The 14,269-nt window shown below is 38.3% G+C and overlaps 1 protein-coding gene across 22 annotated transcripts in view; it reads left to right on the top strand.

Moving 5' to 3' along the window:
• TRIM37 (tripartite motif containing 37) overlaps window positions 1-14,269 on the top strand; it is a 123,453-nt gene that overhangs the window by 10,011 nt on the left and 99,173 nt on the right. For all 22 annotated transcript variants that reach the window (XM_055101634.2, XM_055101629.2, XM_055101623.2 and 19 more), the window contains 3 exons: window positions 5,678-5,718; window positions 8,613-8,729; window positions 12,938-13,025. In XM_055101634.2, the coding sequence (XP_054957609.1) occupies window positions 5,678-5,718; window positions 8,613-8,729; window positions 12,938-13,025 (246 nt within the window). The remainder of the gene's footprint in view (window positions 1-5,677; window positions 5,719-8,612; window positions 8,730-12,937; window positions 13,026-14,269) is intronic.

Here is a 14,269-nt window from a genome sequence, read left to right as displayed (position 1 = left end):
TGAGGATTTCCCTAGCACAATTTCTCTAGTAAATATCTTAAACTCCCAGACCAATACATATACATTAAAATTTTTCATATAGCATTATGAATGAGAATGCACAGTACATGTCAATAATGATATCTCTGATTATATTCTGAAGAAATGGAAGGAATTTAATAAATACTTATATTTTTAATTAATTTCAAATGCAGGATTAGGCATTGGAAATAGTATTTAATCAATCATGAACCCATGATCTAAGATTTTTAATAATTGCTGTAATTAATGTTTCTTAAAGAGCTTGTTTTCTGTTACAAAGTTGGTTTTTTTTTTTTTTTTTTTTTTTTTGAGACAGAGTCTCACTGTCACCCAGGCTGTAGTGCAGTGGCACGATCTTGGCTCATTGCAACCTCCGCCTCCCGGGTTCAAGCGATTCTCCTGCCTCAGCCTCCCGAGTAGCTGGGATTACAGGCACCCACCACCATGCCTGGCGAATTTTTATATTTTTAGTAGAGGCGGGGTTTCACCATGTTGGCCAGGCTGGTCTCGAACTCCTGACTCCAGGTGATCCACCCACCTCGGCCTCCCAAAGTGTTGAGATTACAGGCGTGAGCCACTGTGCCCGGCTGATGTTTTTTTTTAAACTCTCTTTTTTTGGTCTCCTGTTACACTAACAGTAATTTTATTTACTATCTGGCTTATTTAGTTCTGTATGCTAGATAATTAATATATACAATCTTTATGATAATTACTCATTCTTACAGGTTTTTGGAAATGAACAAAAGGACAGCTTTTCCCTTTCTCTGGTAGACATACCATAAGAAGTGGACTTTTGTTATAGTTTAGTGGTATAGATGTTTGTAAGAAACTATTTTAGTCTGGGTGCAGTGGCTCATGCCTGTAGTCCCAGCACGTTGGGAGGCCAAAGATGGAGGATTGTTTGAGCCCAGGACTTCAAGACCAGGCTGAGCAACATGGCAAGATCCCATCTCTGCAAAAAAAATTTAAAAATTAGCTGGATGTGGTGGGCACACCTGTAGCCTCAGCTACTTCAGAGGGTCAGGTGGGAGGACCTCTTGAGATGAAGAGGTTGAGGCTGCAGTGAGCTGTGTTTGGGCCACTGCTCTCCTGCCTGAGTGACAGAGTGAGACTTGTCTCAAAAACAAAAACAACCCCAGAAAGTATTTAGCATGTTTTTGTATGTATATATAGTTTGCCTCAAACAGTACATTAGGGGATGTAAGAGATTTTGTATGCTTTCACAAGGCATCTAAGATCCTCTATGATCTGCCTCCTAGTTTCCTTGCAATTTTGAGCTGTTTGGGAATAAAAGTCCTTTGTTAACAAATTTCCTATTTACTGCCTGTTTTCTCTTATAGCTAAAACTATTTAAAAGAGTGTTTTCCACTCCATTTCCCTGCAACCTCGCCGTCTACTTACCCTTCAACCCATTCTAACTTGGCTTTAGTTCCCTCCACACTACTCACATAGCTCCTGCAAAGTGTAGACTCAGTTTTGCTAAATCCAATGAACCTTTTGTTGGCCTTATCTTTTCTTCTCGGAGCATTCAGCATAAATTACTTCATCTGTTTTTCTTGAAACGTTATCTTTGGTATCTTTGCCGTAATAGCTATACCATCTTCCTAGTAACTTCATGGTCTATGGATTTTTTTTTTTTTAAGAGACCGAGTCTTGCTCTGTCATCCAGGCTAGAGACAGTGGCATGGTCATGGCTCACTGCAGCCCTGACCTCTGGACTCAGTTGATCCTCCCACCTCAGCCTCCTGAGGAGTAGCTGGGACTACAGGCGTGTCCACCACGCCCGGCTAATTTTTAAATTTATTGTAGAGATGGTATCTTGCTATGTGACCCAGGCTGATCTGGAGCTCCTGGCCTTAAGCAATCCTCCCACCTTGGCCTGACAAAGTGCTGGGATTAAAGGTGTGAGCCACCACACCCGACTGGTCCATGACTTTTAACACTACCTCTAGACTTAAACTTCCCAACTTTATCTTTTTAGTCCTGGCCTTTTCTCTGCCTCCAGTATCTAACTACCTTCATTTGGACTTGTAGTATGCATCTGAAATATATTGTCTCTATAAGAGGTTTTTTTTTGTTTTGTTTTTGTTTTTGTTTTTGTTTTTCACCATGCCAAATCTGTTTCTTTTCCAGTCAGGAACCCAGTTTTTTATCCAAAAACCTAGCTCACCTTAATCTTCCTTTTTCCTCACATCCAGTAGTAATTGAACTATAAATGTTAGCAGCCAGTTTGTTTTTTTTTTAAGATTATCTTAGATACTTAGTATATATTGCTAACAGCTTCTCTCTAACCCTTACAGCGGTTTTGCAGGGTAGGTATGTTGATTCTCTTGTTGCATATGAGGAGACGAGCTCAGTCACTTGTCCAGTGTCATGTGGTCCATAAGTGCCAGAGCTGGGAATCAGACACAGATCTGAATACTTTCTAAAGCTTGTGATTCTTCCAGTTTAATGAAGGAGAGAAAATAATTTTTAATTTTAATTTTATTTTATGTTTATGATTTTTTAATTGAATGAGGGGGAATGCTCTAAAGATATTTGTTTAATATTATGCATTAATATTGTACCACTGGTTCTTTGGTTTTGGTTTGAGAGAAACATTGCTTTTCTCAAAGTATTAACATTGTCATATTTATTTTGTAATTAAATTAGATTGTGGAGGCTGAGTAATTTCATGCCTGTATGCCTGTAATCCCAGCACTTTGGGAGGCCCAGGCGGGCGGATCACTTGAGGTCAGAGTTGGAGACTAGCCTGGCCAACGTGGGAAAACCCCATCTCTAATAAAAATACGAAAACCATCTGGGTGTGGCGTCGCATGCCTGTAATCCCAGCTGCTTGAGAGGCTGAGGCATGAGAATTGCTTGAACCCGGGAGGCAGAGGTTGCAGTGAGTTGAGATTGCACCACTGCACTCAAGCCTGGGGGAGGGAGTAAGACTCTGTCTCAAAAAATAAATAAATAAATAAGATTGTGGAATACAAGATAAAAATACCACAAACATTCAGAGAATGTAAAACTCACTATAGCCTGGGAAAGGCAGGAAATTTTATGGACATGATCCAGTGACATTTCTATGAGACGGGATATGGAGGGAGGGACCATATAAGCAAATGCACAGATACATCAACAGTGTTATGTAGTGCAGCAGTAAGCCTGTTTTGACTGGGAGGGAGGGAGACATTTAAAATACTATCTGGTTACTCCCTATCATAGTCCCAGTCTTTATAAGGTTTATAGTCTAGCAGGGCAAAGGAGACCAACAAATAAGTCGTCATAATAAAGTATCTGAAGGGGGAAGTATAGGTTGCTGTGGTAGAGCATGGCAATTGTATCTAAAATAGTCTGCAGAGTGTCAGGGAAAGCTTTTTGGAGAAAGCAACTTATGAACTGAAATCTAAGCAATGAGTAGGAGTAACCCAGATGAAGAAAGGTTTTGAAGAATATCTCAGGCAGAGAGAGGAAACATGTAAAGACATTACCTTGCTGGGTTATAGGGCCGGTTCTGGAGAGGAGTTCATGAGACCAGTTCTGGAGAGGAGCTGTGACTTTGACAGAAGAGTGGCATGGTCATGCCATTGTTTCAGGGGAAGAAACCTGACCCAAATTTCGTTTTTGCCTAGGGACCAAGGTAATAATAATGTTCAAGGTTATTAAGAATGGAGGAATCCTTTTCCATAGGCTTTTTATTTTATTTTTATTTTTTTTTTTTGAGACAGAATCATGCTCTGTTACACAGGCTGTAGTGCCGTGGCGCTGTCTCGGCTCCCTGCAGCCTCCACCTCCTGGGTTCAAGCAGTTCTCCTGCCTCAGCCTCCCGAGTAGCTGGGATTACAGGCTCATGCCACCACACCTGGCTCAATTTGTATTTTTAGTACAGACGGGATTTCACTATGTTGGCCAGGCTGGTCTTGAACTCCTGACCTCGTGATCCACCCGCCTCAGCCTCCCAAAGTGCTGGGATTACAGGCGTGCTCTGTATGCTTTTTCTTTCAGCTTTATTTTCTTTGCTCTGAAGTACCTTGCTTCCTATCATTTTAAGTCTTTTACTGTCCTTTAAGGTTTCCTTGGGAATTTTATTTCTAAGTTAATTATTTGGCATCAAGTTAAAGCTCATGTTCATTTTAAAAAGTAGAAAGAGATAAACAAATAACAGATATTGGGAGTACGTTGGTGTAGGATCATAGTTATTTACCTCTGAACCTATTTATCAGACAATTAAAACATAAAGTTTTTTTATTATAAACCTGTTGTTTCCTGAAAACTAGTCAGAAAATCTTAACATCTCCTTTATATGTGGTATAACATTGCTCTCAGTTTCCTGATAAATTATTAATATAATTTTTGGTTTAGTAGAGACATTATTTTCTTCTAAAACCTTTTTATAATTATGAGGAAACCAAGATATCTAGAAGCTTCAATTACTGAACTATGAAACCGTTTTTTTGTTTTTTTTTTTTTGAGACAGAGTCTTGCTCTGTTGCCCAGGCTAGAGTGCAGTGGCAGGATCTCGGCTCACTGCAACCTCTGCCTCCTTGGTTCGAGCAATTCTCCTGCCTCAGCCTCCCGAGTAGCTGGGATTATGGGCGCCTGCCACCATCACCATGCCTGGCTAATTTTTGTGTTTTTAGTAGAGACGGGGTTTCACCATGTTGGCCAGGCTGGTCTCCATCAGCTGACCTCAGGTGATCTGCCCACCTTGGCCTCCCAAATTGCTGGGATTACAGGCGTGAGACACCGTGCCCAGCCCTGTGAAACTGTTTTAAGACTTAAAAGTTGTGCTGTATTGCTTATTCATTTTTTTCGGTTTAATTTACATGTCTATAATGTATGTAATTCAGAATTAGCTTCCTTTTTTTTTTGAATTAGCTTTTCAAAAAATAAATTTAGTAGTAAACTAGATAGAAATAAATCATCACTGTGGTTTACTTTTGAGTGCAAAGGAGACAGTGTCATTATTATAAGACAATAATAAGATTATATAGACGTTCCCTGTGAGAATCAGTTAGTCCTGAAATCATTGCTTTTCCTGTGTGAGAGTAGCCTTTTAACAGCTATTTTGTGTTGAGTTTTGTCCCTTCAAAAGTTTATCCCTATGAGGATGACAGTGAGGGAAACAGTAGATTGCCTGTTACTTCTATAAGTATCTCTAAAATTAAGCACTAGAGAGTTAAACCCATTAGATTTGTATTAAGTATTTTATATATATAAATATAATATATAATATATTAATAATATATATTATATATAATATATGTTATATATTATATAAATTATATATTATATATAAATTATATATTATATAATATATAATATAAAATATAAAATATATAATATATAATACAATATATAATGTTATATATATTATATATTATATAATTATTAGTATATATTATATATAATATATTACATTATAATAATTATATATCATATATTATATATAATTATATATAATATATAGTATATTATATAATATATAATATTATATATAAAATATATAAATATATAATATATAATATATTATATATTATGAATATTATATATTTATATATTATATATATTAAGAATATTATATATTATATATAATATAAAACATTAAGTAATATATATATATAGTAATGATGTTTTCTAATCAATATCTAATCTTTTGCCCCCTTAGCGCTGGCTGACAGAGCAGAGAGCTCAATGTCCTCATTGCCGGTAAGTGTTTTGTTACGATTATTTGTGAATTTTGAAAATAGTAAGATCAGAATGTGCCTTGGGATTCATAAAGGCAGTTTTCCTGCAGTCTGCCCATTTCTCTTCTTCGTGAAGATAGTTGAGTAGAAATAAGCAATTTGACTAGAAAAAGAAATGCAGGGACTAATTCATGTGACTTAAAATTATGTTTACTATGTTGTACTCTGCCTCTCAGAAAATCATTGTATAACTTCTTAATTTACCTTTTATAATTAAGCAAAAAATTTTTAATGTTTCTAGTTAAAAAATCCAGATAGTTAGGGCATAACTTATCTTTTATAATTAAGCAAAAAATTTTAATGTTTTCTGGTTAAAAAAATCCAGATAACTTGGCCGGGCACAGTGGCTCGCTCATACCTGTAATCCCAGCACTTTGGGAGGCCAAGGCGGCTGGATCACCTGAGGTCGGGAATTCGAGACCAGCCTGGCCAACATAGTGAAACCTTGTCTCTACTAAAAATACAAAAATTAGCTGGGCGTGGTGGCGCGCGACTATAGTCGCAGCTACTCAGGAGGCTGAAGCATGAGAATTGCTTGAACCTAGGAGGTGGAGGTTGGAGTGAGCTGAGATCGTACTGCTGCACTTGAGCCAAGGTCACACCACTGCACTCCAGCCTGGGCCACAGAGCGAGAGTCTGTCTCAAAAAAATAAAAACAAAAAACAAAAAAACAAAAAAATCCAGATGGTAGAGATAAATATAAAATAAAATAAAAAGCCTTCTGATTCTGATACTCCCTACCCTGTCTTCTCACTTAATAATACTTTCAGAAGAAATTGTTGGGTTTGGTATCTATTCTTCTAGACTGTTTTTTGTGCATGTATTTTGTAATGCCCTAATCCAGTATGATTGTGCCTATATTTATATATATATATGCGTATGTGATTCCCATATGCTTTTTCTTAAAATGTACCAATGATATAATATTGTTTTGCAGTTTGCTTTTTCATGTAAAATATGGTAGATATCTTTTCTTGGTTGTATGTATACATAAGTCATTTTTTTAAAAAGTGACTGATAATCAGTTTTATGACTATACCTTGATTTATTTATGCCCATATTGAGAGACATTTAGGTTATCTCTACTTTTGGTTTCAAAAAATAATGCTGGAGTGCCATCTGTTAACCATTTTTCTTTTTGTATTCACTTTTCTTTTTATTTTTTTGAGACAGAGTCTCGCTCTGTCGTCCAGGCCGAGTGCAATGGCGCGATCTCAGTTCACTGCAGCCTCGACCTCCTGGGCTCAGGTGATCCTCCTACCTCAACCTCCTTCCTAACTGGGACCACTGGTGTGTGCTACCATGCCAGCTAATTTCGTTTATTTTTTGTAGAGATGAGATGTCACTGTGTTGGCCAAACTGGTCTCGACTTCCTGGGCTCAAGGGATCCTACCACCTTGACCTCCCGAAGTGCTAGGATTGCAGCATGAACCACTGTGCCCCGTCCCACCTTTCTTACATTATCTTATAAGACCAGCATTATCAAGTAGAACTTTTTATAATGATGAAAGTGTTCTATGTCTACACTGTCCAGTATGGTAGCCACTAGTTGCGTGTGGCTGTCGATCACTTGAAATGTGTCTAGTGTGGCTATATGATGAAATTTTACTTATTTATTTATTTTTGAGATGGAGTCTCACTCTTTCGCCAGGCTGGGGTGCAGTGGCGCAATCTTGGCTCACTGCAACCTCTGACTCCCTGGTTCAAGTGATTCTCCTACCTCATCCTCCCAAGTAGCTGGGATTACAGGCACGTGCCACCATGCCCAGCTAATTTTTGTATTTTTAGTAGAGACAGCGTTTCACCATGTTGGCCAGGATGGTCTTGATCTCCTGACCTTGTGATCCGCCCGCCGTGGCCTCCCAAACTGCTGGGATTACAGGTGTGAGCCACTGCACCTGGCCAAAATTTTATTTTTATTTAATTTTAACTTAAAAGAGTCACATGTGGCTAGTGGCTATCGTTTTGGACAGTACAGCTGTGGATTTGTGTTTTGTTTTGTTTTGTTTTTGAGACAGGCTCTCACTCTGTTCCCCAGGCTGGAGTGCAGAGGCATGATCTTGGCTCACTGCAGCCTCAATCTCCCTGGCTCATGTGGTCCTCCTACCTCAGCTTCATGGGTAGCTGGGACTGTAGGCACATGCCATCGCACTTGGCTAATTTTTTGTAGAGACAGGGTTTCATCATGTTGCCCAGGCTGGTCTCGAACACCTGGGCTCAAGCAATCTACCTGCCTCAGCCTCCCAAAGTGCTGGGATTACAGGTGCGAGCCACCACGCCAACAGTACAGCTTTAGACTCAGAAGTTGAGAATTCAGTCCATATTCTGAATCATGTGTTTTTGTTTAGCTTTTTGTTTCTTTTCATAAATGACGTGTTAATGTGGTGAAAATAAGTCGCAGATAATATTTTTCATCGTCTTTTTTTTTATTTTTTATTTTTTTAGTTTTAATAGTGTTATGGGGCCAGGTAGGGGCTCATACCTGTAATCCCAGTACTTTGGGAGGATCACTGGAGGCCAGGAGTTCAAGACCAGCCTGGGAAATATAGCAAGATTCCCGTCTCTACAAAAAATTTTAAAATTAGTTGGGTTTGATGGTGTGCTGCTGTAGTGCCAGCCACTCAGGAGGCTGAGGCAGGAGGATCACTTGAGCCTAGGAGGTCAAGGCTACGGTGAACCATGATCATGCATGCTGCTGCATTCCACCCTGGGTCATAGAGTGAGACTCATCTCTTAAAAAAAAAAATAGTGTTATGGTATGAGTATTATTGTGCTCTCTATTTTGAGAAATGTATTTATTTTATAAAGTAATCTCAAATTCCTGAATTAGTGTATGTGTATGGATTTTCTCCCCAGTGCTCCACTCCAGCTACGAGAACTAGTAAATTGTCGTTGGGCAGAAGAAGTAACACAACAGCTTGATACTCTTCAACTCTGCAGTCTCACCAAACATGAAGAAAATGAAAAGGACAAGTATATCCTCAATTTCTTTGTTCAATGTTGAATGGATTTTGCCTTTGTATTGTTTAATGACACTATATTGGTAGTTGCCTTTTGGTTATTTATGAATAAGTAGTGTTATATTTCTTGTTTTTAATTCTGTCAGTCATGTGCTGTTACTGTTAAGTAACATATTCTTACTGTGTTTATTTAACAACAGTTATTTCATGCCATGTATACACACAGATACCTCTCGCCCTCCCCTCCCCCCACACAGAAAGTACTTTGCTAGATGATAGGCATACAAAGGTAAATGAGACATGATTTCTGTTAACTATTTAATGGGGACACAGTGATAATACAGTGTTAAGTCATTTGAGGGACAAGAATGAATAAATGGTCTTATGTTCCATGATTGAAGAATTTTGAACATATCTGGAGAGTTGTTATGGGGAGCAGGTAAAGAAAGGAAAGAGTGATGTGGCAGTGATTTGTTTTTATAGATGAAGAAGCTACAACATGGTTAATTGTAAGTCTTCACTGTCCAGCAATAATAAAATAACTTGAATTAGGTGAGATTCCAGGACCCTTGAATGTTTAGAAATAAAGCCTTGTCACTTTCTGTAGAGTCACAACATGGTAAAGCAAGAGGTTGAAACCTCACAGGTCATTAGAAAAAAATTTATCTGTTTCTTCATTATACTGAGGAAATAGAACCATAGAAATAAGAGAACAGGGTGTGGTGGTGTGTATCTGTAGTCCCAGATACTTGGGAGGCTCAGGCAGGAGGATCTCTTGAGCCCAGAGGATGGCTTAGGTAACATAGCAAGAACCCATCTCTTAAAAAAAGAAAAAAAAAAAAAAGAAAGAGGCTTAATTATGGTAGTATAACACATTAATGCGTAATCAGAATTAAAACCTACTATTCGGGCGGGTGTGGTGGCTCATGCCTATAATCTCAGCACTTTGGGAAGCCGAGGTGGGTGGATTACCTGAGGTCAGGAGTTCAAGACCAGCCTGGCCAACATGGAGAACCCTGTCTCTACTAAAAATACAAAAATTAGCTGGGCGTCGTGGTTGACGCCTATAATCCCAGCTACTTGGGAGGCTGAGGCAGGAGAATCGCTTGAGCCCAGGAGGCGTAGGTTGCAGTGAGCCGAGATCGTGCCATTGCATTCCAGCCTGGGTGACGAGCGAGACTCCATCTCCCAAAAAAACAAAAACAAAACCAAAAACCTGCTAATCAAGTTTAACTGGACTTTTAAGAAATTCTGTCACTTGTAGCATTGTAGAGGTCTCACCAAAAATAATTATTTAATTTCTTTTCTATACGATGGCACATTTCTTTGGTGAACACTTAGGTGTTTTTCCTCTGAAGTGGTGGGTATTACTGTTTGGAAAGACCTTTTACCTCTTTTTGGGCCTCTTCTATTAGAGCCTCTCAAAAGGAATAGACTGCTACAGTTTGCTAACCTGCTAGTCTTTCTTACTTGCTGTTTGATGCCTACTGGCCTCCCCTTGCTGCAAGTGAATACAGGCTGTTGATTAAGAGGAGTTTTGGCAAATTTTCTGTATTGTAAAAGCTATATTATAAATTTGGTCTTTTGGAAATCTTGCTAAATGAGCTTCCAAACAGTACCTGATGTATTTATTCTGACTTTTATTAATTTCCCATTTTATATTCTGATTACTTATGAATTAGAAATATAAAATATAAACCTATGTAAGTATTTTCTCTAAGCTCAGTGTCCTTCATCAATGAAATGCTTTTTGAAAAATGCAAGAGTGGGCCAGGCGCAGTGGCTCACGCTTGTAATCCCAGCACTTTGGGAGGCCGGAGTGGGTGGATCACCTAAGGTCAGGAGTTCGAGACCAGCCTGGCCAACATGGTGAAACCCTGTCTGTATTAAAAATACAAAAATTAGCTGGGCGTGGTGGCATGTGCCTGTAATCCCAGCTACTTGGGAGGCTGAGGCAGCAAGAATTGCTTGAACCTAGAAGGTGGAGGTTGTAGTGGGCCAAGATTGCGCCACTTCATTCCAGCCTGGATGACAGAGCTAGACTCCGTCTCAAAAAAAAAAAAAAAAAACAAATGCAAGGGTATGTCTACTTTATAAACAAAAGAATACTTAAAACATTTTAATTATGGTAAAATATACATAAAATTTACCATCTTAATCATTTTTTAATGTACAGTTCAGTTATGTTAAGCATATTCACATGTTCAGCCAATCTCCAGAACTTTTTAAACTTGCAAATCTGAAACTGTACCCATTAAACAACTCCCCATTCCTTCTTCCCACCAGCCCCTGGCAGCCACCATTGTACTTTCTGTTTCTATCTGTTAGAGTACTCTAGATACTGCATATAAGTAGAACCATACAGTACCTCTCTTTTTGTAACTGGTTTATTTTACTTAGCATAATGTCCTCAAGGTTCATCCATGTGTCAGAATTTCCCACCTTTTTAAGGGTTAATAATATTATATTGTATGTATATGTCACATTTTTTTTGTCCATTCATCTCTCAGTGAAAATTGGTGTTGCTTCCACCTTTGGGCTATAGTGAATAATGCTGCTATGACTATGGATGTTCATGTCTTTGAGACTCTGCTTTCAGTTCTTTTGGTTATGTAATCAGAAGTAGAATTGCTAGATCATGTGGTAATTCTATTTTTAATTTAAGTTTTTGAGGAATCTCCATACTGTTTTCCATAGTGACTGTACCATTTTACAGTCCCACCAGTAGTGCACAAGGGTTCCAGTTTCTCCACATCCTGGCCAACACTTGCTCTTTTTTGTTTTTTTGATAGCAACCATCCTAATATGGTATGAGGTTAGGATTCACATTTCTCTAGTGATTAGTAGTAATGAGCATCTTTTCATATGCTTACTGGAGATCTTTTGCTCATTTTTAAATTAGAGTTTTTAAAATTTATTTGTTGAGTTACAGGTGTTATTTATATATTCTGGATGTTAAACCTTCATTCTTTTCTTTTCTTTTTTTTTTGAGGCAGAGTCTTGCTCTGTTGCACAGGCTGGAGTGCAGTGGTGTGATTATCAGCTCACTGCAACCTCTGCCTCCCAGGTTCAAGCGATTCTCATGCCTCAGCCTTCTGAGTAGCTGGGGTTATAGGAGTGCACCACCACGCCCAGCTAATTTTTTGTATTTCTAGTAGAGAAGGAGTTTCACTATATTGGCCAGGCCAGTCTCAAACTCCTGGCTTCAAGTGATCCACCCGCCTTGGCCTCCTAAATTGCTGGGATTACGGGCATGAGCCACCACTGCACCCGGCCTGTGGTTTATTTGTGTATATGGTGTAAAGTAAGGGTCTGTATTAGTCTGCTAGGTCTTTTGTAACAATACTGCTGAGTAGCTTAAACAATAGAAATTTATTTTCTCACAGTTCTGATAGGTGTTAAGTCCAAGATTAAATGCTAGCAGTATTGGTTTCTGGTGAGGCCTCCCTTTCTCCCTGACTTATAGATGGCCACCACCTAGCTCTGTCCTCACATGATCTTTGCTATGTGCACGTGCACGCCTGGTGTCTCCTCCTCTTATAGAGGACACCAGTCCTGTTGGATTTGGGTCCTGCCCTTGTGATCCTTACTTAACCTTAATTACCTCCTTAAAGGCTCTGTCTGCAAATACATTCACACTGGGGGTTAAGGCTTTAACCTATGAATTTGAAGGGGGACATAGTTAATCCATAACAGAGTCTAACTTTATTGTTTTTCATGTGACTATCCAGTTTAAAAGAACGTTTAAAATTGAGTTGTTCATTTTCCATGAGGGTCTAGTATTAAATCGTGCAGTTAATCATGTGTCTTGATTATTGTTATCGTTGACCACATGTAGGAAAAGTACTTGTGCATGCTCATGTAGGTATAGATGAATAATCAATATGATTATTAAGCACATGCCCAAAATGTAGTAGTACAATAGAATATATCATCTGTAGTGCTGCGTGGAAATGATGCAATATGTGTTATGTTTTTAAGAAGCAAATCTGTATTTTGCATGTGATTATAAAGTCCAGATCAATGAAAACAGTACTTTACAAAAAATTGTCCGCATAAACTTCTTTAGCTTCCTTTTCAGAAGCCATGGAGTACATTTTATACTGTGTTTCTTGAGATATAATCATTTAAAATTGACCTGTTCGCCCAAGCTTAAGAATTTGTGGAGGTGATTATGTTCCAATTTAATTTATAACTTTATTTTCTTTTCATAATGTATAGATGTGAAAATCACCATGAAAAACTTAGTGTATTTTGCTGGACTTGTAAGAAGTGTATCTGCCATCAGTGTGCACTTTGGGGAGGAATGGTGAGCAGAACAAATTCAGTATTTTTTTTAAGTTAGAGGCTAGAAGGCACTGAAATACTTATTCAGATAGAAAATAGCGTCATTATGCTCTCGTAGAATGAAAATTAAAATGCATCTGCTTTCTATACGCTTTATTAAAGGTATTGTACTTTTATTCCAGAAGAATCTTGTTTGTGTGGTTTGATGGACCCCTTACGTAAATATTTTAATCTGTAACACCTATAAAACATATCCTCTATTCATTTGCAGATCTTTTCGTTGTAGGATCTAGGTCACTTTTTTCATTAAAGGTCAGTTGATCAGATGTACTGGCCAACATTTCCAATTTTAGTTCCTTTAAAATGAAGCAAGAACTTAGACACTTGTGAAACAACATGAGTGCGCCTATCTAGATCTTATAATTATTTTTTATTTTTTAGATTATTTTTTCCAATTGAATTTAAGAGCAGTTTTTAATGACAGTCTACCATTATTGAGCCTGAAGCATTGAAGTTAGCTTTCTTAGAAGCAACTTTTTTATTTTAAAGTCATGTTCTGTGGTTTACTGAATACTTCTTTTTTTTTGAGAATTTCGCTCTTGTTGCCCAGGCTGGAGTGCAATGGTGGGATCTCGGCTCACTGCAACCTCCGCCTCCCGGGTTCAAGTGATTCTCCTGCCTCAGCCTCCCTAGTAGCTGGGATTACAGGCATGCGCCACCACCACACCTGGCTAATTTTGTATTTTTAGTAGAGACGGGATTTCTCCATGTTGGTCAGGCTGGTCTTGAACTCCTGACCTCAGGTGATCCACCTGACTTGGCCTCCCAAAGTGCTGGGATTACAGGGGTGAGCCACCGCGCCCAGCCTCTGAATACTTAATTAAATGATCTCCTTACAATAATAAGTACAATTGGCATAAATAGGTTGAGAATAAACACAATAGATTCTTAGGAAAAATAAGTTATGGGTGAAATGGAAGTGGGTAGGTATCTAGAGTTGCCATAAGAATTGATCATTCTGTGGGCATCAGTCAGTATGTTTTACGGAGAGAGTGGCAGGCCAGATTGGTTGAGTAGAGCTCAATTCAGAGAGCTTTCTGTTAGAATTTGAATATTAATGTGCTAACTAGAAAAAATTAAGTTCTCACATTTAATACTTTAAATACATAGGTTTTATAAGAGACAGTAGAAATGTTTTTTTCTATACTTAAAGTGAACATGTAAAAATCTACATCTTTTTTGGAGACAATAATGGGATACTTTGGC

This window comes from Pan paniscus, chromosome 19, assembly GCF_029289425.2.
Source record: "Pan paniscus chromosome 19, NHGRI_mPanPan1-v2.0_pri, whole genome shotgun sequence".
In the NCBI taxonomy this organism is placed as follows: Eukaryota; Metazoa; Chordata; class Mammalia; order Primates; family Hominidae; genus Pan; species Pan paniscus.
This window is presented reverse-complemented; position numbering and strand designations above follow the sequence as displayed.